The sequence below is a fragment of the Narcine bancroftii genome, chromosome 3, assembly GCF_036971445.1.
Source record: "Narcine bancroftii isolate sNarBan1 chromosome 3, sNarBan1.hap1, whole genome shotgun sequence".
In the NCBI taxonomy this organism is placed as follows: Eukaryota; Metazoa; Chordata; class Chondrichthyes; order Torpediniformes; family Narcinidae; genus Narcine; species Narcine bancroftii.
In genome coordinates this window covers 43,794,461-43,821,496 of record NC_091471.1, presented here as the reverse complement: position 1 = coordinate 43,821,496, position 27,036 = coordinate 43,794,461, and the positions used below count along the sequence as shown (strand labels likewise).

The window sequence follows — 27,036 nt, the reverse complement described above, 5'->3', positions numbered from 1 at the left end:
GCTCCTGGATGCGTACCCCCTGCCACGCATGACGGATGTGGTGAACCAGATCGCCCAATACCACATTTTCTCCACTATTGACCTACGTTCGGCCTACCACCAGCTCACGATCCACTGCGAGGACCGACCATTCACGGTCTTTGAAGCGAATGGGCGGCTATATCAATTTCTCAGGGTACCATTCGGGGTCACGAATGGTGTCGCGGTCTTCCAGCGGGAAATGGACAGGATGGTGGACCAGAACGGGCTAACCGCTACCTTCCCGTATCTGGACAATATCACCATCTGCGGCCATGACGTGCAGGACCACGACGCCAACCGAGTCAAATTTCTTCAAACTGCCCGTCGGCTAAACCTGACTTACAATTTGGACAAGTGTGTCTTCCGGACCACACGACTCGCTATTCTAGGTTGTGTGGTGGAGAACGGGATAGTCATGCCAGATCCTGACCGCATGCGTCCCCTAATGGACTTACCCCCCCCACATACCCAGAAAGCTCTCAAACGTTGCCTGGGCCTTTTCTCGTATTACGCCCAATGGGTTCCACACTACGCCGACAAGGCGTGTCCTCTTATCAAGACCACCTGTTTTCCCCTCTCGACCGAAGCCACAGCGGCTTTCGATCGAATCAAATCCGACATCGGCGCTGCGACGCTGCACGCGATCGATGAGTCTGTCCCGTTTAAAGTCGAGAGCGATGCATCCGACTTCGCCCTGGCAGCCACCTTGAACCAGGCCAGTCGGCCTGTAGCCTTCTTCTCCAGAACCCTCCAGGGTCTGGAGAGTAGACACTCCTCGATCGAGAAGGAGGCCCAGGCCATAGTTGAAGCGGTGCGTCGTTGGAGACATTACCTCGCTGGGAGGTGCTTTACACTGTTAACTGATCAACGCGCGGTCTCCTTCATGTTCAGCAACGCCCAGCGTGGTAAGATAAAAATCAACAAAATCGCCAGATGGAGAATCGAACTCTCCACCTTTAACTATGACATTCTGTACCGGCCTGGTAAGCTCAACGACCCGCCTGACGCGCTCTCCAGGGGGACGTGCGCCAGCATACTGATGGACAGACTACGGAAACTCCATGAGGCGTCCTGTCATCCAGGGGTCACTAGGTTTGCTCACTTTGTCAAGGCGCGCAACTTACCCTACACAGTCGAGGAGATCCGCTCCATGACCCGAGCCTGTTCGGTGTGCGCTGAATGCAAGCCCCACTTCTTCCGTCCGGATAACTCCCACGTTATCAAAGCCACCCGCCCCTTCGAGCGTCTTAGCGTAGACTTTAAGGAGCCCCTACTGTTGACCAACCGTAATACCTACATCCTTACAGCCATCGACGAGTACTCCCGCTTCCCATTCGCTGTGGCCTGCCCAGACACCACTGCCACCTCAGTGATACAGGCCCTTCACAGTATTTTCACCATCTTCGGGTACCCCAATTCCATCCACAGTGATAGGGGGTCCTCATTCATGAGTGCAGAGCTGCGACAGTACCTTCTGGAATGTGGTATTGCTTCAAGCAGGACCACGAACTATAACCCACGCGGTAACGGCCAGGTCGAGAGGGAGGATGGCACCATATGGAGAGCGGTTACACTGGCTCTCCGGTCTAAATGTCTCCCCACCTCTCACTGGCAGGAGGTTCTCACTAGTGCCTTACACTCCATCCGCTCCCTCCTAGGTACTGCAACAAATGCAACCCCCCATGAAAGGATGTTCCTTTTCCCGAGGAAATCCGAATTAGGAACCACTGTACCGGCATGGCTCACCGTCCCTGGCCCCGTCCTTTTGCGACGCCACGACCGGCACTCAAAGAACGACCCCTTGGTCGACCGAGTGACTCTACTCCATGCGAACCCACATTACGCCTACGTTGAGTTCCCAGACGGGCGGGAGGACACTGTTTCGGTGCGGGACCTAGCTCAGGACGCGGTAGACCCAGCAAACCCCCCAACTCCTTATTCTCCAGGCCCCGTGCCGCAACAGAAGGACCAACAGCACCCCAATGACCCGAGCCACCCTGCTGACAACACGACTGGGGAATTGAGCGACGGAGCAGTCACACCCGACGAGCCCGCTGGCGACACCACTCCAGCGACCCCAATCCCGGCACCACGGTGGTCACGCCGGATGGTCAGACCCCCTGACCGCTACAGTCCTTGACCTCCCCCTTCCTTTCATTCTCTCCCTCATTTTTGTTTCTTTTTTCCCAGGGTCAATTCTCCAAGAAGGGGTGAATGTGATAGTACAGATCTATCACCAATGTACATAGTGTATATAGTTACTGTATCTAGACTGTGCTTACAGCGATTGGCTGAGAGCTAAGCCACACCTATTGTCTGGGCCTTAAAGGGTTGTGTCCCTAGCCAGGTCGGTTCATTCCGGACTGGTCGGCCACCTGTGAAGAGCTCTGGTCTTTTGCTAATAAAAGCCTTGGTTTGGATCAACAAGTCTTTGTTTCTTTCGACGAGCTCTACACCTACCGAATCCATGAGTCTCTGGAAAGTCTGCACCTGTGTTTTTGAGGCTGAATGGCAGGCAGATGAGGCCGAATGAGTGATGAGTGCTGTCTTAGGGATGACAGTAGGGTGCACATGGATCTGGTGATATCCCTGGACCAGGTCGATTTTTGAGAAAATCATCGCTCTGTGTAGATTGGCCATGAAGTCCTGGATGTGAGGAATTGGGTGCTTGTCAGCTTTTATGGAGTCATTGAGCTGGTGCTAATCCCCAAATGGTCTCAATCCCCTAGAAGACTTCGGTACCATGTGCAGAGGAGAGGCCCATGGGCTGTCCAAGTGCCAAATGATTTCCATCTCCTCCATCTTCCTGAATTCTTCCTTGGCGAGCTGCAGCTTGTCGGGAGGAAGCCTGCATGCCTGGACATGTAGCGGTGGTCCCTGCATGGGGATGTGGTGCTGGATGCCATGTTTTGGGACCATGATGGAGAATTGTGGTGTTATAATGGCCAGGAATCCTGCCAGGAGTCTGGCAAACCCGTTGCCTAGTAAGGTTACCGAGTTGAAGTGGGGAGCCAGGAACTTGGCTTCTCGAAGCTTTGGAAGGTCCTGGAATTGACTAGATGGCACCCTTTCAGTTATCCAGGTGGGATCAAAGGAAATCTGTGCCCAGTAGGGGCTGAGATCCGTCAGCCAAAGTGAAGGTCCATGTAAAACGGCAGGACCTGAACACGAGCAGGATGGTCTGCATCCCATACGTGCGTATGCTGCTATTGTTGGCATGGTGAGGGACCGTTCTGATTTCTTGGCGCAGGTGTACCGGTTCGAGGGGTCATGGTGCTGACCTCTGCCCATGTGTCCACAAGGAAACACAGCTCTGAGTGCCAGTCTCATAGATAAAGGAGGCTGACTCAGTGGCTGATTGTCGTAGCCATCAATGACAGTCGGCCCCAGCGTTTCCCAGATGGGAGCAAAGTGGATGGCAATGGTGGGCTACAGAACCCCATTTCTGATGGAAGAAACACCACCACTCCGAGTTTGAGTCTCCACATGCCACAGCTGTTGTTGGCCTCCTCGGTGGAGTGGAAGAGAGACGAGCCACTGGGCGTGATGCTACAACTAGGTTAGCAGATGACCTGTCATATTGCAGGATATATGCAAGGGGTGCTAACCGGCGTGGGTCGCTGAAGTAATCGTCCGTAAGGAGTAGGCAGATGTCTTCCGGCATCTGTTTGGGAAATATCTGTTTGAGAAGTAAGCAGAGGCTGTGGCCATCCATTAACACCAGCATATCGTTCAGAAGGGCAGATGGCATGCTGTCCTCCAGGCCATCTAAGTGGAGCAGCAGTGCCGCTTGTTTGCAGTGGGAAAGGCTGAAGGGGCGGATAAGGAATAACTTAATTGCCTCATACCTGTTGGTGGCTGGCAGCAGATGTAAGTAGCCAGATGCAAGTGTCCTGGTTGAGTGAACTGTCCACGTAGAAATATCTTGTGGAGTCTGTGGTGATCTGCTTGACCTGACTGGGCCTCAGCCTGTTTGAACCAGACTTGCAGCTGTGAGGTCCAAAATGTTGGCAGCTTCAGTGAGACTGTGTTCTGGGTGCTTGTGTCATTCATCTTGGGGTCTAAAATGGTGTTTTGGGCAATTGGGGTCACCACTGTGGTCTGTGTGCTGTGTAGTGAACGAAAGAAAAAAAAACATACAGAAGCTGTGAGTGAATTGAACCTATCAACTGACTTTATCTCTCCACGAACTTATCAGCACTTTTCAGCCCCTCCCTCCAGGACCATTGTGATGTCACCCCACTGCGAACCTGCACTTCCATGACCCAATTTGCTTGCGGATCAGTGCAATAAATCAATTGCAAACCCTTGGTAATCCATTCGTCGACCTTTTCTTCACTCTGGGGAAGAAGGGCTAACTTTCATGCCATACCTTGCATGAGGTGCCATTGCTTTATTCTGCCAAGTTAACAACTTATTAGTCAACGGCAGTCTGCGCAGTCTACCGCACCAATTAATACAAAACTCGGCCATTTTTTTTCACTGTGCTTTGTCAGCAATGTACTTCATTGAATTATACTTGCTCTGCTCCATTGTGAATTGCAATGCTAGAAGTTATTCAAGTTGTGGGGGACTGATGAAATATTCCATTTCAAAAGCAAAAGCTCAAAAGGTTTATCAAATTACCAAGCACACCCAAGAGATGAAGATACCAAATTATGGATGATGTAATTTTGTTTAAAACCTTTCTCTTCTTCTTTTGTCTTATTCTGTAGTTATGAACACTAAATGTTTCCATGTTATTTATTCATGAAATTATCACTTGAAGTACTTATAATAGAATTTATGAAATTTCTTCTTCTAATGCATGGCTTTATTAAAATGGCAGTGAACATTGTTTCATTGAACATTACAGCACAGAACAAGCCCATCGGCCCACAATATTGCACTGGCCTATGTAACCCTACTCCACAACAAATCCTTCCCCAATTCACACTGAGGACCCTCAGTTTTTCTTTCACCCATGTGCCTATTTAAGAGTCTTTTCTATGCTCCTACTGTGCCAACCTCACCTACCCACAGCAATGCATTCCAGGCACCCACCAATCTCTGTGTAAAAAACGTAGCCCTGACATCTCCCCTAAACTTTGCTCCACTCACCTTAAACAGATGTCCTCTAAATTTGCCTTTGTTGCCCTGGGAAAAAGGAGCGGGCTGTCCACCCTATCTGTGCTTCACACACTTTCTTCAGCGATGTTGATGTTTAAATATAGGTTTCTGGTTTTATATGCCAGGTTATTATATATATATTTCTTTCACGTAAGGAAAAGCAGCATTACAAACATATATAGGAGCAGTGCACTCAGTGTAGCAGATAGTGTAAAGAAGGATAACTGTCAAAGTGCCAGGTAACAGGGTTCAAATCTGGCGCTTTCTGTAAGGAGCTTATACATTCCCGCCCGTGTCTGCATGGGTTTCCTCTGGGTGGCCCAGTTCCCTCCCACTGTTCAAAAAAAAACATACCGGGGTTGTAGGTTAATTGGGTGTAATTGGGAGGCACGGGCTCGTGGGCCGAAACCACCCATAACCACATTTGCATGTCTAAAAATTTTTAAATATATACATTTAAATCTAAATTAAAAATAAAATAATCCTTTACATATTTTTGTATAATTCTTATGTTTCAAGAGGCAAACAGGACCAACTCAGGTAGACAGTTTAGTTGGCATGGATGAGTTGAGCTGAAGGACCGATTCCCTGCTGGACAACCCTATGACTGATATGTGACTAAAATGTTAATATGTAGTATCACAATATGTGGAGATTTTGTGGAGTCTATTACAGGCCTGAATTATGGCAGCAAGTCACCTCTAAATGGAGATCAACAGGATAACAAACACAGCGACTGACAGTGGAACACAAGCAAGCTCCAACTCTGGAGCAGGAGACTCAATATATTGGAAGAAAATTGGGGCTGTGGGAATGGGTGGTTGTGGGTCATGGTGAGGGTTGAGAGGAAATGTTTGAGAAGAGAAGTGCAAACCTAAGTGATGTTAGTCAGGAGGTAATTGGGGCTGTGGGAGTGGGTGGTTGTGGGTCATGATGAAGATTGAGAGGAAATGTTTGAGAAGAGAAGCGCAAACCTAAGTGATGTTAGTCAGGAGGTAAAAGACATTTGGGCTGAAATATCTCCTGCTCACATGTTAAAACAGGGATTGTGCTATAATCTGCTTCTGATGCAGGGTTTCAACCTGAAACCTTGTGTTGGGCGCTATTAGTAGCCCCAATAATGACGCAGACAGAAGACTGAAGACAGAAGACTCAATAGGCTTTATTGAGCAAGAGACTGCTGGCCCGGATCTTGGCTAGAAAAATGAGTAGGAAGGAGAGGGAGGAGCTAAGGCAGGGAGACACCCAGAGGGCAGTCCAGCCAGTGCATACAGCCATATCACCACTCCTTGACTGTCCTTTTGCCTCCAATTAAGCTGATTGGGCCACTCAGTTCCTTCAACAGTTTGTTATTTTTTTGCTCCAGATTTCAGAATCTGTAGTCTCTTCTACTTCTATGATACATATACACTTAAATTTTTAAATTTTTAAATTGTCAGTTGCAACCAGGGTCAAATGTTTGACCCTCTATAAGATAAAGAGGCTCTCATTTTTGCATGGACCCCAGCAGTGTTCAGACCCACAATTTGCTTTTGTCAACATCTACAAAACATGATAAAGGTCATGTAACATGCAGAAGTGAAGTGAGGCAGGGGCACATGTTGGATGTGTAAGCAAAGTTGCAAGATACCAGAAATAAATGAAACAATTATCATGCTTTGCCTTGTTTTTAAATAAATATTTTAAGCTGAATGGCAGATAGTCTAGAACTGGGATGGGCAAACTTTTCTTAAACACACATACCACCTTAAGTATCCCCTATGACATAAATGGTCTGGGATTAGTAAGGGGTTGCTTAAGGTGGTGTGTGAGTGGAAAGAAAAAGGTTGAAAACCACTATTTTAATCGTACCCAATTGACTCATTATGTGCACGGATTCATAACTCCAAAGGAAATGGGCCAATGGCAATTTTTCTCAAGCAAATTACTTTAGTAACAATTGGGTCCAGAGGAGTGATTCTCAATCTTCCTTTTCCACTCACATCCCACCTTAAGCAATCCCTTACTAATCACAGATCACCGATGGCATAAGGATTACTTAAGGTGGAATGTGAGTTTTAAAAAGAACGTTGCCCACTCCTGGTCTAGAACATTCTAACACAATGTGAACAGTTTGAATTAAGTTGTTTGTTGTTACGCCTTCTGAGATCCATTAAAAGCTTTGTTTTGTTTGTGCTCTTGGTGTGTCAACTCATACAGCAGGTACTGAAAAAATAAATAGAATGTAAGGAGCAGAATTAGAAGAGGTCAGGCAGTGCAGTGTATAGAAAAATACAAAAACATTGCCTATGGTGTAGAGAAAAATATAATTAAAAATAGTGCAAGCAAGGGCATCATCTTTGGACAATGAGAAATCGACAAGATCGATTTGGGCAGCAATCTGGAGGTCCATGTTTGCAAGCTCGTGTACCTTTTGCTCAGCAGAAAAGAGAACATAACCAGGATGGGATGGTGAGTTACGTTAAAGGCCTCTGACCACACTGTCATTAGAAGGTATATATACTGTCATTAGAAGGTATATAGGAGATAGGTTCATCTGCAAGAACATTTAGAGGAGGCTGTTGTGGATTTCTCGCAAGTACCTGATATCAGCCAGTTATAGAATAACACGTTGCGAAACCTGGGAGGCAGCAAACAAATGTTCTTCCAACAAAAATGGGCAAGGTGCATTCTGACCAATCTCTCCATATTTGTTAGTGCATTCATTGAAGGTGAAACTTTTAGCTTGATACTTGAAACTGACCTCCAGTCCCTACATTTAGATTGTCCACAGCAGTTTGAAAGGCATATTGCATTTTATTCCTTCTCAGAGTATGGATGTTATTGGCGGGATCAGAATTTATTGCTGATCTCAAATTGAATTTCAAATGGAACTGGTGTGTGTGTGTGTGTGTGTGTGTGTGTGTGTGTGTGTGTGTGTGTGTGTGTGTGTGTGTGTGTGTGTGTGTGTGTGTGTGTGTGTGTGTGTGTGTGTGTGTGTGTGTGTGTGTGTGTGTTTGTATATCAATGTCTGGAATCCATTCGGTTGAAGGAATCTCACGATGCTGTTATGCAGGTAACATGATTCTGGTCACTTATCCAAGAAGGAGGTTTCTGACCTGAAACTTCGCCCATTCATTTCTTCTCCCACTGATGTTTTTCAGTTTACTGAGTTCCTCCAGCAGGTTGTTTCTAGTTCCAGATTCCAGCATCTGCAGTCTCTCATTTTGTTACTAGAAGCTATAATTTCTGTCCATGATTTGGTGGCGAACTTGGAGATGAAACCTATACCCCTCTGGCCATTGCCTTTATTCATCTAGGATAGTGGGATTTGGGAGGCTGTTTCAAAGAAGCCTTGTTAAATTACTGCAGTGTATCCTAAGCCATAATACACATTGAAGCCATGGTGCACCATGACTGCTCATGGGGTGAATGGGCTGCCCATCCTATGGGCTGCATTATGCTGGTGGTGTCAAGCTTCTTGAGTGTCATAGTGAAGGACAAATGAAGGACAAATATAATATAACTCACGATACAATGTTTGCATACCACCAACTGAAAACCTATTTGAAGGACAAATTGGGAAACAGTCTGAGATTACCAGAAGGAAGCAGCTTTGAATATGTGATTACAGACACAATGATAATTTAAAAATTTATAACAAACATGTACATCAAACTGCAAGAAAAGGAGAACGATGAAACAAGCTGTAAACCTAAATAAAAATGGGAACAATATCGAAACATAAAGATAAAGAATGAAACATGGGAAAAGCTATGCTCCAGAACTATAAGAAATACAATAAACACGAGGTTATGCATGATACAATATAATTGGTTACACAGGCTATACACCACACCCCAAAAGTTAAATAAATGGGACCCAACAGTATCAGACAGAAATTTTCGCTGTAAGAAGGAAACGGGAACAACAGTACATGCAATTTGGGCATGTGAGAAAGTGGAAAAGTTTTGGGAAGATCTAAATCAGGTATTAAATAAAATCACAAAAAGCAACATACAAAAAAATCCATAGATCTTTCTTCTAAGTTATATAAGAAATAAAGAACTTGGTCTCGATTTGGATGGAGCACAAAAAAGATTTATTATGATAGCCCTAGCTGTAGCAAAAAAATGTATTATGTCAACCTGGAACTTAGAAGACAACCTGAGAATACAGCAATGGTACATAGAAATAAATAAATGTATTCCATTGGAAAAAATAAAATATAATTTAAGAAATAACATTACAATATTCGAACAAATATGGGAACCATACATGAAACACAATAGAGAAATCCTATCATGGACCTCCACCACCTAAAATGACAGAAAGAGAAGACAACAAAATGAACTGACCCAGTATGTAAAAATAGAAGACGCAAATTTCTTGTTTATTTTTATTAAGTGACGGCATTGTTTAACGGGTTTAATGTATCATATAGATTGAACTTTGAATAAATGGGGAGGGGGGTGAGGGAGGGAGGGAGGGAAGGGAGGGGGAAAAAGGGGAGAAAATGACACTGTATATATGTTCAAGAGAAAAATGTCTGTATGTAATTTGGTCAGTATGGTTCATAATGTGAAAAATAAAAAAAAATTAAAAAAAGCTTCTTGAGTGTCATAGTTGAAATCATCGAGGCAAGCAAGAGTACTAATTTAGGAGTTCTTTTACGAGAAATATTATTGATGGTCTGACCTGAACGTTCACATATGTTACATCAGAAAAAATACAAAATGTTATTCATTATAACATTAAAAATATTTAAGGAATTTTCTAATTTTATTTTTTGCTTGTTACCAAACAAGGCTACATATTCACTGCATCTGCAATGTACTGCACTGAGGTGAAGCCGGTGGAATCCAAAAGTCATGAAAAAGGAGAAAGAAAACCATTAAATGGATCTGCCATCATACAAATCAAGCAAGAGACAGAATACATAAAAAAGGTGAAATAATAATCCTGATGCCTATCTACTTTACACCAAACTTCATTTTGTGGTTGCTGTGATGGTTCATTTCTGAACACCGCTGGTAGTGGGTGCCAAAAATAAAACAGGGGGCTTAAAACATTAAGCAAAGTTGAACAACATGCATAATTAGGACAAGGGTGTTAATGAGGGGCTGCAGTAAATATCTGGACTCCTTGGGGATTGGGTCGCACATTAGGGCTAGGGTTAGGGTTAGGATTTTCAGATTCTCGAGCAGTATTTTTAAAATTCAAATTTAAGGAGGAATAAAGAAAAGATGAACAGGTCAATTTTGATAGCAAATACAGCATGTTTCATTTATCTAAATGAGGTATTTTAAAGAAAAATAAAGTCAATGTTAGAGAAAGCAATAAACAATTTTTATCACTATAAAATAAGTGTAATGATTGAAATTATGTTAAAAAATGAAACATAGAAACATAGAAGATAGGAGCAGGAGTAGGTCATTCGACCCTTCGAGCCTGCTCCGCCATTCAACAAGATCATGGCTGATTAGTACCCCGTCCCCGCCTTCTCTCCGTAACCTTTAATACCCTTATACTGAAGAAATATATCTAATTCCATCTTAAATATATTGAATGAACCTGCCTCTACTGCCTTCTGTGGCAATGAATTCCACAGATTCACCACCCTCTGGATAAAGAAATTCCTCCTCATCTCGGTCCTAAATGGCTTGCCTATTATCCTCAAACCATGGCCCCGGGATCTGGATTTTCCTATTATTGGAAACATCCCATCTGCATCCATTCTGTCCAGTCCTGCCAGAATTTTATATGTCTCTATGAGATCCCCTCTCAATCTTCTAAACTCCAGCGAGTACAATCCCAATATGCGCAATCTTTCCTCATAAGTCATTCCTGCCATTCCAGGTATCAGCCTGGTGAATCGCCTCTACACTCCCTCCATTGCAAGAACATCCTTCCTTAGATAAGGTGACCAAAACTGCACACAACACTCTAGGTGTGGTCTCACCAAGGCCCTGTACAGCTGCAGTAAGGTATCCTTGTTCCTATACTCAAACTCTCTTGATATGAAGGCCAACATACCATTTGCCTTTTTAACCGCCTGCTGTACCTGCATGCTCGCCTTCAGAGACTGATGCACAAGTACCCCTAGGTCTCTCTGCACTTCCCCATCTCTTAATCTATTGCCATTCAAATAGTAATCTGCCCTCCGGTTTGTATTACCAAAGTGGATAAGCTCACATTTATCCACATTGAAGTGCATTTGCCATGTATCTTCCCAGTCCCTCAATTTATCCAAATCACACTGGAGCTTCCTGACCTCCTCTTCCGTGCACACAACCCCTCCTAGCTTAGTGTCATCTGCAAATTTGGAGATATTACATCCAATCCCCTCATCCAGATCATTAATGTAAATTGTGAACAGCTGGGGTCCCAGTACAGATCCCTGTGGCACCCCACTGGTCACCGCCTACCACTCAGAAAATGAGCCATTTATCCCAACTCTCTGTCTTCTACCTGCCAGCCAGTTCTCAATCCACATCAATACTTTTCCCCCAATCCCATGAGCCTTGATTTTGGAAGCCAGTCGTTTATGCGGGACCTTATCGAAGGCCTTTTGGAAGTCCAGGTACACCACATCCACTGGCTCTCCCCCATCTATTTTACCTGTCACCATCTCAAAGAATTCCAATAGGTTTGTCAAGCACGATTTACCTTTTGTAAATCCATGTTGACTTCGTCCGTTCCCTTCTCTGCTAGTCATATGCTCTGCTATTACATCCTTAATAATGGATTCCATCATTTTGCCCACTACTGATGTAAGGCTTACCAGCCTATAATTCCCTGTTTTTTCTCTACCCCCCTTTTTAAATAGTGGGGTAACATTAGCTACCCTCCAATCCATGGGTACTGATCCTGAGTCTATCGAGTTCTGGAAAATAATTCTTAAAGCATCTGCTATCTGAATGACCACTTTCTTGAGTACCCTAGGATGTAGATTATCAGGCCCTTGGGATTTATGTGCCTTCAATCCCATCAATTTCCCCAAGACCATGTCCTTAGAGATACTGATTTCTTTCAGTTCCTCGCTTGCATTAGTCTCTATGTTTCCCAACATCCTTTGGAGGTTATTTGTATCCTCTCTTGTAAAAACAGAACTAAAGTAAGAATTTAATTGGTCTGCCATTTCCTTATTCCCCATTATATATTCCCCTGATTCCGACTGCAAAGGACCTACTCTTGATTTCACCAATCTTTTCCTCTTGACATATTTATAAAAGCTTTTGCAGTCGGTTTTTATATTTGCTGCAAGCTTACTTTCGTAATTTATTTTTGCTCTCTTGATTAATCCCTTTGTCCTCCTTTGCTGCATCTTGAACTGCTCCCAGTCTTCGGTTGCGGTACTTTTTTTGGCCAATTGATATGCTCTCTCTTTGGACCTAATGCTGTCTCTAATTTCCCTTGTTATCCACGGTTGAGTCACCTTTTTTGGTTTATTTTTATGCCAAACCGGTATAAAAGATTTTTGCAATTTCTCCATTAGATCTGTGAATGCTTTCCATTGTCTATCCACAGTCAACTCTCCCATAACCACCACCCAATCAACTTTGTAAAAGTACAGTATACAAATGAATTTCTTTGTGATAAGATTACCTGTATTAAATGTGGTCTCTTGTTGCTGCTGTGCATCTGTGACGCTTATGCATGCACACACGCGTGCACTTAAAAGCCCACTAAATTAAAAAAGTTTGAGAGTCTGGATTCTCAGGTGGTCCAGATTTCTGGCATCCGGATTTCTGGACTTCTACTGTTTTTGCAATAAAAATCTGTGCTGACCAACATACCAAAGTATTCATGGATATCTTCAACATCTCACTCCAGCAGGCTGTGATTCCCACCCGTTTCAAACAGATGTCAATCGTACTGGTGCCCGAGAAGAGTGTGGTAACTGTCCTAAATGACTATCGGCCAGTGGCACTCACATGAACAGTGATGGTGTTTTGAAAGACTGGTGTTGAAGCAGATCAGGTCCTCCACTCTCAATGGAAAGAGCCTGTCCACGTTGACTCTGTCTGTCCCCCTCATAATTTTAAATACCTCTATTAAATCACCCCTCAATCTTCTACGCTCCAGGGAATAAAGTTCCAGCCTGCTCAACCTTTCCCTGTAACTCAAACCCTGAAACCCAGGCAACATTCTTGTAAATCTCCTCTGCACTGTCTATTCTGTTTATATCCTTCCTCTAATTTGGCAACCAAAACTGCACACAATATTCTAAATTTGGCCTCACCAATGCTTCAACACAACATTCCAATTCCAGTATTCAATACACTGATTTATGAAGGCCAACGTGCCAGATGCTTTCTTCACCACCCTATCTACATGTGACTCAGCTTTCAGGACATTGTGCACCAGAATTCTTAAATCCCTTTGTTCTATTGCACTCATCAATTGTCTATCATTTAACGTGTATGCGTTTACTGATTTGTCCTACCAAAATGTAGCACCTCATATTTATCAGTATTAAACACCATCTGCCATTTTTCAGCCCACTCTTCTAAATGTCCTATATCCCACTGCAAGCTTTGATAACCTTCTTCACTGTTCACAACACCACCAATTTTTGTATTATCTGCATACTTACTAATCCAATTTACCACCATATCATCTAGATCATTAATATATACGGCCAACAACAATGGACCATGGACCCAGTACCGATCCCTGAGGCACTCCACTAGTCACCAGCCTCCAATTTGACAAACTTCCACCACTGCTCTCTGGCATCTTCCATCCAACCATTATTGAATCCATTTCACTACTTCAACATTGATACCTATTGCTTGAACCTTACTATTTCGTCAAAACCCTTATTGTTAAAGTCCATATAGACACTGTGGTTGAAGTAGAAACACAAAATTCTGGAGAAACTCAGCAGGTCAAACCATGTCCTTTATGTAGCAAAGGCAGAGATACATAGTCGACAGTTTGAGCTTGAGCCCTTCATCAAAGTATGAGAAAATGTCAGTGAGCATCAGAACAAAAGAGTGGGAGAGGAGGGGAGGGGTGGAAGGGCAGGAGATGATAGGTGGAGAAGGAAGGGAAAGCAGCACTGTGGGGAAGGGGGAAGGCAGGGCTTAGGTGAAAGAACTGGAAATGGAGGAAGAGGGAAAAAAAGGCAAACAGGTTTCATGGAAAACAGTAACATCAATGTTCATGCCATTTGGCTAGAGGGTGCCCAGATGGAAAATCAGGTGTTTATCCTTTCTGTGGGTGGTCTGGGTGGAACAGTGTTTAAGGCAATTGACAAATGTGAGCACACGAGTGTGACCCGGAATGAAATGATTGGCCACTGGGAGGAAAATGTGGTTGTGAATGGAGCGGAGGTGCTGAGCAAAGCGATCTCCCAATCTGTGACCAGTCTGCCACAAACAGAGTACCACATGCAGTAAATAAGTTCTCTGGATATACAAGTGTTGCTTCACATGAAAGGACTTTGTGGGGCCCTGGACCGTGGTGAGGAAGGAGGTATGAGCATGTGTTGCACCTCCTGTGTGCACAGGGGAAGGTGCCAGAGATAGGATGGATGGGGAGGAATGAGAGCACAAGGGAATTGCAGAAGGAGCAGTCCCCATGGAAGACCAAGAGAGGAGGAGCAGGAAAGATGTATCTGGTGGTGGGGTCCTGTGGTAAATGCTGTAAATTCTGGCAGATGATGTGTTGGTTGCAGAGGCTGGTGGAGTGGTAGGTGAGGATGAGGGGTGGATTCTATGTTTGGTTGCGTCTGGGGGCAGAGGGGGCCAGGACAGATGAGCAGAAGGTGGAGGAGATGCAGGTGAGTGCTGAGTTGATAGTGGTGGAGGGGAAGTCATGTTTGTGGAAGAAGGAAGAAGGCAGAAATTTCAGAAGCTCTGGACTGGAAGACTTCATCTTGGGAACAGATGTGCGGGTATGGAGAAATTGAGAGAAGGGGATGGAATCCTTGCAGGGGGCAGGGTGTGAGAAAGTGTAGTCATGGTAGTTTTGGGAGTTGGAGAGCTTATAGTGAAAAGTTTGTTTCCCGAGATAGAGGTAGAGAGATCCATATAAGCAACATCCACAGTCTTCCTCTCATCAACCTTCCTAGTAACCTCCTTGAAAAATTCTATGGCTTTAAAAGAAGAGGACTCTGGTAATTTAAAAGGAGTATGGGAAAATGGGTAAGTTTAAGGTAAACACAGGAAATTAGGCCTGGTTAAAGGAGTGCCAGGAATCAAAGGTGTGGAGGCAGCTGCGGAAACATTGGGAATTCAGAGGATTATTGGAGCTTTGCTGTCCTTCCATATGATGGAGCAAAAGCATTCAATATTCAGCTAGAAAAGGTGGGGAGCTGGTGCTTATCTAAAACAAAGTTACAATGTAAAACAAAAGCTTTATTTAGGAATAGTTTCAGAGTGTGCATTGTTGAAAGTTTAATTTTGCTCAAATTATTATCTACATAGATGCGAATCACACTGCAGAATGTGCGACGGCAGATGCTTTCGATTGAAGATGGAGTGACTCACAGTCCTTCAACTCAAGAGATAAAGGTATGTTTGTTGATCTTGCTACTGCTCTCTGAAAATGGGAAAGTGCTGTCAAGTGTAATCCATTATATTTCACAATCGACCGGACCATCTACTCCCCTGAGATGCTGGTTGCTTGTGTACCAGATGAAATTGTTCATTTCAGATTAGTCCTTCGCTGGGAAGCTATTTCCCTGTATCATAGAAACATAGAAAATAAGTGTAGGAGTAGGCCATTGGGCCTTCAAGCCTACACCGCTATTCATTATGACCATGGCTGATCAGTACCCTTCTCCCCATACCCCCTAATCCCCTTGGCCATAGGGCCAAATCTAACCTACATTTAAATATTGACAGAGAACCGGCCTCAACTACTTCTTGTGGCAAAGAATTCCACATATTTACCACTCTCTGAGAGAAGAAATTTTTCCTCATCTCAGTCCTAAAATAAATCCCCCTTATCCTTAAACTATGGGCCTTGCTGCAGGATTTTCCCAGCATTGGAAACAATCTTCCTGGAGTTAGTCTGTCTAAACCCTTAAGAATTTTATAAGATCCCCCCTCAATCTTCTAAATTCCAGAGAATACAAGCCTAGTCTATCCATCCTTTTTTCATATGCGAGTCCCTCCATCCCTGGTATCAGCCTAGTGAACCTTCTCTGCACCCCCTCCAAGGCAAGGATATCCTTCCTCAGATAAGGCGACCAAAACTGCATGCAGTACTCCAGGTGTGGTCTCACCAAGGCCCTGTATAGCTGCAGCAGCAGGATCTCACTACTCCTGAACTCAAATCCTCTCGCTATGAACGCCAACATATCATTCGTCCTCTTCACCGCCTGCTACACCTACACGCCCACTTTCAAAGACTGATGCACAGCAACACCCAAGTCTCTCTGCATCTCCCCTTTTCCTAAACAGATACCATTTAAATAATAATCCTCTTTCCTGTTCTTACCTCCAAAGTGGATAACCTTGCATTTATCCACATTATACTGGATCTGCTAAGTCTTGGCCCACTCACCTAACTTGTCCAAATCACCCTGCACTCTCCTACCATCCTCCACACAGCTAACCCTGCCACCAAACTTCGTATCATCTGCAAATGTTGAGATACTGCTATCTATTCCCACATCTAAGTAAACCACCATGGCCCCTGCGGAACCCCATAGTCATTGGCTGCCATTCTGAAAAGAACCCATTTATTCCTACACTTTGCTTCCTGTCCCTCAACCAATTCTCTATCCACTTTAATACCATACCTCCTATACCATGTTCTTTAAGTTTATACACTAGTCTTCTGTGCGGAACCTTATCAAACGCCTTACTAAAGTCCAAATATACCACATCCTCTGGTTCTCCCCTATCCACTCTACTGGTTACATCCTCAAAAAACTCTATCAGATTTGTCAGACATGATTTTCCCTTCACAAAACCATGCTGACTCTATCCAATGATACCACTACTCTCCAAATGTACAGCAATTGCATTTTTAATAACCAATTCTAGCACCTTCCCTACTACCGACGTCAGGCTAACTGATTTCTCTCTCCCTCCCTTCTTAAAGAGTGGGGTTACGTTGGCTACCCTCCAATCCTCAGGAACATCAAAGCAAAGCATGGGTCACCATGTTTTGAAGAAAGATTTGACCTCTACTTTGAGAATTCCCCTTTCTCCATCTGAAGCTACTTGACCTGTTGAGTTTTCCAGGGGTATGTGAATGGAAAGAAAAAGATTGAGAACCACTGATTTAATTATTTTACATTTTAAATGTAAAATTTGGGTGAGTTGAAGCACTGAAGAAATTGTACGATGCTCGACACCCGACTCTGAACCCTCCCCTAGGCCTACTGCACATTGGAGCCCCCGATGCCCTGACTCTGAATCCTCCCCTCGGCCTACTGCACACCGAAGATCCCTCTTCCCCTCTCCTTCCTCCCATCCCTATCTTTTTAGTCAGGTGTCGGTCAGAATTTCGATATGAAGGTCTCGGTTCAAAATGTCGACAGCCTTTTGCTTTCTGCATTACCTGCTGAATTTCTTCAGCGCTTTTGTGTACCTCATAAGAGCCCAGCTAGGGATCCCCTGAAGGACCCTGCATCAGCATGAGATGCATGTCTAATTCTGGGTTCTACTTCAGTAGAAAGGCGGTGGTGTTCTTTGGCCTCCTCATCTTGGTTTTAATGCTAGTTTTAATGGTTTTAGTCATTCTTTATAGTGGGCTGAAAAAGCCCATTACTTCTCAACAACCTGGGAGCCTCCCATTACACATTGGGAGCTGCTTGCACTTTGCTGGTGAGGTCCGTGGAACAACTCTCATTTGCCAATCAGTCTCATTCCTAGCAATAACCAGTTGGAGTTATGGCCGTGCCTGATTCCCGGGCAAAAGCAACTCGGTGAGTTTTTGGGCCAGGTTAACTTGACGGTGAGATGAGAAGATGGGTATTGTCCTGCTTTACAGCCAGTAGCTCTGTTAGTGCATGCTGGCTGTCAGCGCTGGTGGCACTGAGCCTCTCTCTTCTCCGGCCATCTGTGGCATGGCTCGAAGTTTAAAACCTGTTGATTGAACTGAATGACACACTGGTGGCAGGGCAGGATCTCATCATCCAGGCCAACTATGGCAAACTACAGGAGGAGAAACTCATGGGGCTTTTTGTCGGCTACTACCAGGAATGGAGCATAATTCTGCCATACTTTTAATGTTTGGAGTTTTATTCTACTTCATGTCAGATTTCCCTCCTAGGTCTTTGCTGGAGTGTTAGATAGTGAGTAATCCAAAACTTGCAATGCAGTGGCAAGAATCCCAAGTCTTTATTGATAACTCTTTCACCACCCACACACACCCCCCCCCACAACTGGGGTGAATGTTGCAGACATGTCCCAGCACCGCTGCAGTTCCAATAAAGTAGGGTTGAATGCAGAAACGTAGCAGAGGGAGGTGGGGAGTCCATGCTTGTGTCGGACTGGGGCGGGGAAGGGGGGGGGTGGTGGAAAGGTCAATTTTTGAAAAATATGCTCTTGTAGATAGAAAATGGTGTTTTCCTCTGATCCTATAAAATAAGTAACAGATGATTATATTAACACATATATTAAAAGTTTATGTGAACGGTGTTCTTGAGTGAATACGCCTGTAGAAAAGCATAGTCTGACTCACTGGATGATACCACCTGTTTAAAGTTACACCTGAAGTGATGTAAGAATGTCCACAGTGCCCCACCTAATGGTTTATACTTTATCGTTATCGATCAGAGGTTAACATAAATTCTAAGGGATTTTTTTCCAGCCTGTTAAATGTTGTTCATTTATCATTAAATAGCCTTAGTGGGAGTTGAGCAGCTGAAGAAGGTCTGCACTGCTGGCATTTGCCCACATTCGTGATGTCACTTCTGGGAAACACAAGTTTTGCTCTTGCTGCAGGGCCCTCCAGTGTATTCCTGTCTCTGTCAGTGGACCAGTACAGTAGAGGCTGACTATACTTTCCCACCAATACATTGGGGCAAATCTACTCTCAACGGTGCATTCTCTAACCTGGGGCTGGATTTACAAGTCCATCGATTTAAAAGGGAATATTTGGGCTCCTGGAAATGAAGGAAGAATTACATAAGCTGAATACTTCAATAATTTGTTTTGATTTAGTTATTTGATATGATTTCTGTTTTTCGGGCAGGTTTATAGGTGTATAGGTCTGCACGGTTTTGTGGGTCAAAGGGCCTATACTGTGTTCTAATGTTCTATGTTGTATATTTAATCATTTTTTTAATATATTTGCTTTAATATGTTTATGAACCAGATTCCACCCTCTTTCCTCTCCATTCAGAGCTATCCCCTCCCGCAACACTTCCCAGCTTTTTTTCTCCTCTGCCCTCCTGCCCATATCCACCTGCGACCTCTTGCCTGTGACCCTGTGCTCATCTCTCTGCCCCTCCCCCCAACATTTTATTCAGGCGCCTGCCTGTGTTTTGCACATACCTTGACGAAGGACTCAGGCCTGAAACGCTGACTATGTATATTTGCCTTAAAGAATGCTGCGTGACCTGCTGAGATTCTCCAGCACTTTCGTGTATTAAATTTGGATGTTTTAGTTGCTTTATTTTTTGTTGTATAAAATATTTCACAAATGGTTAATGTTTTTCTGATATGTTTCATAGTCAGAGACAATTCAATGTGATGAAGTGGGAAAGATGAGTGGTGAGAGTAGGCAGTAGCCCCACTTAGTAAAGGCTAGATCTCATGCTAACATCTGAAAACTTAAAGCCCTCACATGAATTTCTACCCTATTCTTGTTCGGCAGAGATATTCATCTAAGTAAAATAAGTAGGTCAATAATCTCTAATAAATAGAGAGAATGCCAATGTTGGTGAAATGTGATGTCCTCCTTTATATCAGCATCCCTCAGTCTATGTCTAAACATAAGAGCATCTCTCAGATCAAATGATTGCGAATTATCTTGCTGCATATTTCATGAGATAATTTAATGTCAAAGACAGGAATGTCATTAAAGATGTTAACCTGGAGTATGAAGTATTCAGCATGGAAAAACAAAATTATGCGAGTTGTCATCAATTAAAAGCATAGTGAACAAAGTAGATGAGCTTAGAGCATGGACAGATACTTGGGGTCATGATATTGTGGCAATTAGTGAGACCTGGCTACAGTCCTGGTTGCCAGGACTGGCAACTTAATATTCCAGGATACATTTGCTTTAGATGGGGTAAAAAAGGGGGAGGAGTTGCTCTGCTTGTTAAGGAGGACATTACTGCCATGAGGTGGCAGGATGGTCTGGAGGGATTATCCAGTGAGGCAGTTTGGGTGGAATTGAGGGGTGAAGGAGGCATGAGGGTACTAATAGGGGTGTATTACAGACCACCAAATGGGCCAAGAAAATTAGAGGAACAAATTTGCAGGGAGATAACGTATATGTGTGAGAATCATAAGGTAGTGATCATGGGAGATTTTAACTTCCCTCACATTGATTGGGATACCCATACAGTTAGAGGGCTGGATGGGCTAGAGTTCGTTAAATGTGTTCAAGATTGTTTTCTAAATCAATTAGTAGAAGAACCGACTCAAGACTCAGGATCTCCTGTTAGGGAACGAGCTAGGTCAGGTATCGAACATTAATGTTGGAGAACAAATTGGGTCTAGTGATCATAACTCTGTTAGCTTTAGGGTAGTTTTAGGGAAGAGCAAGGAGGGGCCTAAAGTTGAGGTTCTGGATTGGAGAAGAGCAAATTTCAAATGAATAAGAAGGGATTTGGGGAGTATTGAGTGAGACAGGATATTTTCAGGTAAGGATGTAAATGAAAAATGGAGGATATTCAAAAAAGAAATTTTGAGGGTCAAGAGTAGATATGTCCCAGTGAGGATCAAAGGAAAGGCTGGAAGTCATAGGGAGGCTTGGTTTTCGAGGAATATTGGAAATTTGGTTAGGAGAAAAAAGGAGGTGTACAAGAGGTATAAAAAGCAGAGAGCTGAGAATTTGAAGGAGGACTACAAGTAGTGTAGAAGGAATCTTAAGAAAGAAATTAGAAAGGCCAAAAAAAGGCACGAAGAGGCTTTGGCAGACAGAGTAAAAATAAATCCAAAGGGTTTCTATAGGTACATTAAAAGTAAAAGATTAGTGAGAGATAAAATTGGACCCCTTGTAGGTAGCGAGGGCAGGCTGAGTGAGAAGTCAGAGGAAATGGGGGAAATTTTGAATGATTTCTTTGCCTTGGTATTCACTAGGGAAAAAAATATTGAACCAGTTGAAGTAAAGAAAAATAGTGGGGAAGTCATGAAGCAAATAAGGATAACCGAGGAGGTAGTGATGGCTGTATTGAAAAAGATAAAGGTGGATAAATCTCCGGGACCGGTAAAATATTCCCAAGGACACTCAGGGAGGCTTGTGGACAGATAGTGGGCCCATTAACAGAGATATTTAGGATGCCACTGGCCACGGGGGTAGTGCCAAAGGATTGGAGGGTTGCGCATGTGGTTCTGCTGTTTAAGAAGGGGTCCAAATGTAAACTTGGGAATTATAGGCCCGTGAGTCTGACATCTGTGGTGAGCAAGTTGATGGAAAGTGTTTTGTTGGATGGTATTTACAAATATTTGGAAGTACAGGGATTGATAGGGAGTAATCTGCATGGTTTTGTCAGGGGTAGATCATGCTTGACAAACCTGATTGAGTTTTTCGAGGGGGTTACAAAAAAGGTTGATGAAGGGAAAGCTGTGGATGTTGTCTATTTAGACTTTAGTGAAGCTTTTGACAAAGTTTCCCACAGGAGGTTAGGAAAAAAGGTGGAGGCATTAGGTATAAATAAGGAGGTAGTGAAATGGATTCAGCAATGGTTGAATGGAAGGTGTCACAGAGTAGTGGTAGAAAATTGTTTGTCTCTGGAGCGTAGAAGATTGAGGGGGGACTTGATAGAGGTGTTTAAGATTTTAAAAGGGACAGACAGAGTAAATGTGGATAGGCTTTTTCAATTAAGAGTGGGGGAGATTCAAACTAAAGGGCTAGAGTTTAAGATTGAAGGGGGAAAATTATAAGGGGAACATGAGGGGAAATTTCTTTATGCAAAGGGTGTGGAATGAGCTTCCGGCAGACGTGGTTGAGGCGGGATCATTGGTTACATTTAAGGAGAGCCTGGATAGTTACATGGAGAGGAGAGGACTGGAGGGGTATGGACCGGGTGCTAGTCAGTGGGACTAGGAGGGTGGGGTTTGTTACGGCATGGACTAGTAGGGCCGAACTGGCCTGTTCTGTGCTGTAAGTGGTTATATGGTTATATGGTTAAAATGATGGCAGAACCTCCAAAAAGGATATTGGGGTGGAAAGACAAAATTCAATTGAAGAAGCACAGTTGAAGAAATAGAAGGAGGCGGAATTATTTGGCTTGCGTATTTCAGATCTTCACGTGCAACACTCAAACATACTGGAGGGATTCCACAGGTCCTGCAGCATCCACAGGAAGTAAAGGATAACCAATACTTCGGGCCTGGGCCTGGGCCTGCAGACTGTCTTGTTTAACTCAGAACTTTGGGTCTTGCCAATTATACAAATAAATGCGAGACCAGAATTAGTAGAACACATGCCAGAGGAGACAACAGACCTGGGAATGCATAACACCGTGGAGGAGTATAAAAGTAGGATTTTAAAATCAAGATGTTGATTACTGCATGTCAATGGGAATTCGTGTAAATGAGGAGATGAGCCAGAGAGATTTGGACGATTTCATGTGTTAAATAGATAGGATAAGCGTATACAGAGCCGTTGTCATACCCACACTCCTGTTCGGCTCCGAATCATGGGTCCTCTACCGACATCACCTACGGCTCCTAGAACGCTTCCACCAGCGTTGTCTCCGCTCCATCCTCAACATCCATTGGAGCGCTTTCATCCCTAACGTCGAAGTACTCGAGATGGCAGAGGTCGACAGCATCGAGTCCACGCTGCTGAAGATCCAGCTGCGCTGGGTGGGTCACGTCTCCAGAATGGAGGACCATCGCCTTCCCAAGATCGTGTTATATGGCGAGCTCTCCACTGGCCACCGTGACAGAGGTGCACCAAAGAAAAGGTACAAGGACTGCCTAAAGAAATCTCTTTGTGCCTGCCACATTGACCACCGCCAGTGGGCTGATATCGCCTCAAACCGTGCATCTTGGCGCCTCACAGTTTGGCGGGCAGCAACCTCCTTTGAAGAAGACCGCAGAGCCCACCTCACTGACAAAAGGCAAAGGAGGAAAAACCCAACACCCAACCCCAACCAACCAATTTTCCCCTGCAGCCGCTGCAACCGTGTCTTCCTGTCCCGCATCGGACTTGTCAGCCACAAATGAGCCTGCAGCTGACGTGGACTTTTACCCCCTCCATAAATCTTCGTCCGCGAAGCCAAGCCAAAGAATGTGGTTGTAACTGTGTTTAGAGTGTGGGGTTAGATTAGTAAGGTTTTATTTTTCTTTTGTTCTTATTTTTGTTTTTTCTACAACTTGAAGAGATTGGTCAGTTTAGATAATCACAATGTATCTCATGTAGTGTGAATAAAAGCTCTTAAGACTGGAGAGTCTTATATCTCCTCTGACAGCTCAGTCCAGTTACCAAACATCTCTTTGTGTGGAAAATTTACCCCTTTAAAACTCATCACACTCACCTTAACCCATGCCTTTACATTTCTCAAAGGACTTGATTAATCCTATTGCTTATACCTGATATATGTCTCCTTTTGCCTGACTAAACCCTCAATATCCCTCTGCAGAGAAGTTCCCTATCTTGACAGCATTGTTCTTCCCTCACACAGGAACATGGTGGCACTGAACTCTTCCTATCTCACTTTTAACAGGCTCCCAGATATCCTTGGAAACTTCCTCTCTAAACCATCCTTGTGAGTTTTAAACCAATCAGCTTAGGACCAGTCACATTTTGTTGTTGAGGGATAGGACCAATGTCAGGCACAACTTCAGCTTGCCACTGTTCTGACAGCATGGTGACATTTGCCCCAAATATAAACTGGGTTAACTCCTCAAAGTATGAAGGAAATGTCAATCTACCTTTCTTTAAATACCATTCAAGATTTTTTTGCATAATAGTTTCAGTCTCGCATGAATTGCCAAAAAAGAAATGTTATTCATCATTGTTACTGGTTATATTGATCAATGCAGTTGCACACTGTGTGTTGTTTTACAGATACCAGTGACAGAGTCGTCCAATATTAATGAATCTGACCCATGTGTGGCTGAACTGTGTTCCAAATATCACCAGATCCTCGAACAGATTAAAGCAAAGGATGCTGAGTTACATGCTATCCTGCTAGAGAACAAAGAGCTGGCCACAAAGGTATGGAGTATTAATTATTGTGACAGAAATTATGGTGCAATAGGAAACCAAAGCTCAGAAACTGTAGCTTTAGAGCACACAATGTAAGTTGTCATGAGTTCAATACTGAAGGAATGTAATATTGTTTGAGATGTTTTCTTTTAGCATTTCTGAGACGTCTTCTTTGGGCAGGTTGTTAATGTATCTGGCATTAGAAAGACTGCAGTCCTCACACGAGCTTTGTTCATGTTCCTCCCTCAACTAACATCACAAAGAAAAAACAAAGTTAATAACAGAAACAAGTATCCTCCTCCTTCCTGAAATGTAACTTCCCCTCTATCATTGTGAATGGAGGTTTCAAATGATTTCCTCAATTTCTCAAATGTCAGCAAGGACAGAACATAGATTATTCCCCTGTACTCACCCTCACCCCATCAACCTTCCCATGGAATATATTATCCTTTGCATTTTACACCAACTCCAATATGATCCCATTTCTACTTTCCAATTCCAGTCTCCTCCCCTTTCTGCTCACTTCACGACTCTTGACCCACCAATTTCACTCCCATCTTTTGCACCTTCCCATGCATCTGGAGGAGATGTAACTTCGGTCCATTCACCTCTTACCAGTCCACCTTCAGCTTCCTCCATTGCCATTGTGAGACCCATATAAACAAAAAGGTTATCTTCTCTCCAGGCTATTTGCAACCTGGAATGAACATTGAATTTCTCAACATTAGGAAAATTGTTCTTTCTCCTTAGAGTGCTTATGTTTCTCTCTCACCCTGTTTAGGACATAGAATGTAAAACAATGCAGCGCTGAAATAGGCTCTTGGGCCCATTATGTCTGCCAAACACCATGATGCCAATCTAAACTAATACTATCTGCCTACATTTGAACCATACTCCTCCATTCCTTGCCAATTCACGTGTTTGTCTAAATGCCACCTAAATGTTGATGTATATTTGCGTCTACCTCTCTCCATAGCAGTGTGTTCCAGGCACTGACTTTCTCTGTGTAAAAGAAAAGATTTACCTCACAATTCTTCCTTAACCTTACCACCTTTCACCTGAAACCTATGCCCTCTAATATTTGATATTTGCTGTATGGAAAAATACCCTATACATAGATTTAATAATTTTAGATGCATTCATCAGGTAGCCCTGAGCCTTTAACACACCAGGGTGTGACAGAGTATATAGATATATTTTTGGGAGATAAATTGGGGAAGGTTGTTAGAGTAGGTTACATACACACACTTTAAAACAGATCTTATTTGAAATACTGAAGTTCTGCTGATGCTAGACATATCAGATCCACAGCTTTTGCAAGAGCTTTGGAGAGTGCCCAGTAGACTTCACTGATGGCTTGTTGTTTGCAAAAACCAACAGATAGAAGATCTTGTTGGCGCCACAGATTGTTTGGAGTTGTTCTAAGAGGGTCATGTGGTTTTGCAAGGAAAGAGAGTCAAACAGGCTTTCTCTCTAAGAGGGAGAAAAAGAGAGAGAGACACACACAAGATCACTTTTACAATATTACAGTCAGCAGAAGTAGCTGAGACTGGAACAGGACAAGCTGGAAAGCTTGTGCAAAGCCCCATTTGGAAGATGAGTTTGTAAGTGCTTTGTTCGCCCTGGTCAAAGCCCTTGTGTTTCATGCAAGAGGAGAGGACTAGCTGTCTAATGTTTCAGTTGGAATAAGAGAAACAAAAAGGCACTCTGTGGTGACCTGAAAGAAAGAGGTTATCATCTGGAGAACCCGGAAGGGGCAAGTTTCATCAGCAAGATACTGGAGTGGCTGATTAAAAAGGAATCAGTGGTGGATGTCCTGGGACCACAAATCTCTCTCTGAAAACAGTCAAGAACCTTCCTAAGCGGTAACCATTTACCTTTCAAGTACCAAAGCCTGGTGAATTTTATAAATGTTAAATTCTGTGCACAGTATAAGAATTACCTGCAACCAGTAAACTTGGAGGAATGACAAGTAAGATTGAACTGTGAACCAAATAACTTTTCTGAACTTACCCACACATTACACCCATGTGCGCTTAGATTTAGAAAGGGGTTATGTTAGGTTAGTTAAGTTAAAGTGTAATTTTATGTTCATGTTTAAAGATAATTAAAAGCAACTTTTGTTTAAGTAACCATTTGTCTTAGTGAATATATACTGCTGCTGGGTTTTGGGGTCCTCTGGGCTTGTAACAAGGGAAAACAATCTGTTTGTCCAGCTTCTCCTTGTAGCTAATGCATTCCAATCCAGGTGACATCGTAGTGAACCTTTTCTGCACTCTCTACATAGTGGTGGGCAAAACTGCACTTACTGTTCCAAATGTGGCCTAATCAAAATTTTATACAGCTGCAACAAAACTTCTGCCTTTCATACTCAATAGCTAAAACAATGAAGGCAAGTGTACCATACACCTCCATTGCTATTATAGCATCTTGGATTGCCATATTCAGGTATCTGTGGACTTGGACACCAAGATCCCTCTATAAAGATCCCTCTCTACATCAATGGTCCTAAGAGTCCTGCCATTTGCCGTATACTTTCCTCTTACATTTGTCCTCTCAAAATGAACCATCTCACACTTGTCTAAATTAAATTCTATCTGCTCAAATTTCAAAATGATCGATAAC

The 27,036-nt window shown here is 43.5% G+C and overlaps 1 protein-coding gene across 2 annotated transcripts in view; it reads left to right on the top strand.

Moving 5' to 3' along the window:
• LOC138757125 (coiled-coil domain-containing protein 68-like) overlaps positions 1-27,036 on the top strand; it is a 71,558-nt gene that overhangs the window by 5,249 nt on the left and 39,273 nt on the right. For both annotated transcript variants that reach the window (XM_069923932.1, XM_069923931.1), the window contains exons 2-4: positions 9,918-10,057; positions 15,546-15,632; positions 24,271-24,420. In XM_069923932.1, the coding sequence (XP_069780033.1) occupies positions 9,941-10,057; positions 15,546-15,632; positions 24,271-24,420 (354 nt within the window). In that variant the 5' untranslated portion in view covers positions 9,918-9,940. The remainder of the gene's footprint in view (positions 1-9,917; positions 10,058-15,545; positions 15,633-24,270; positions 24,421-27,036) is intronic.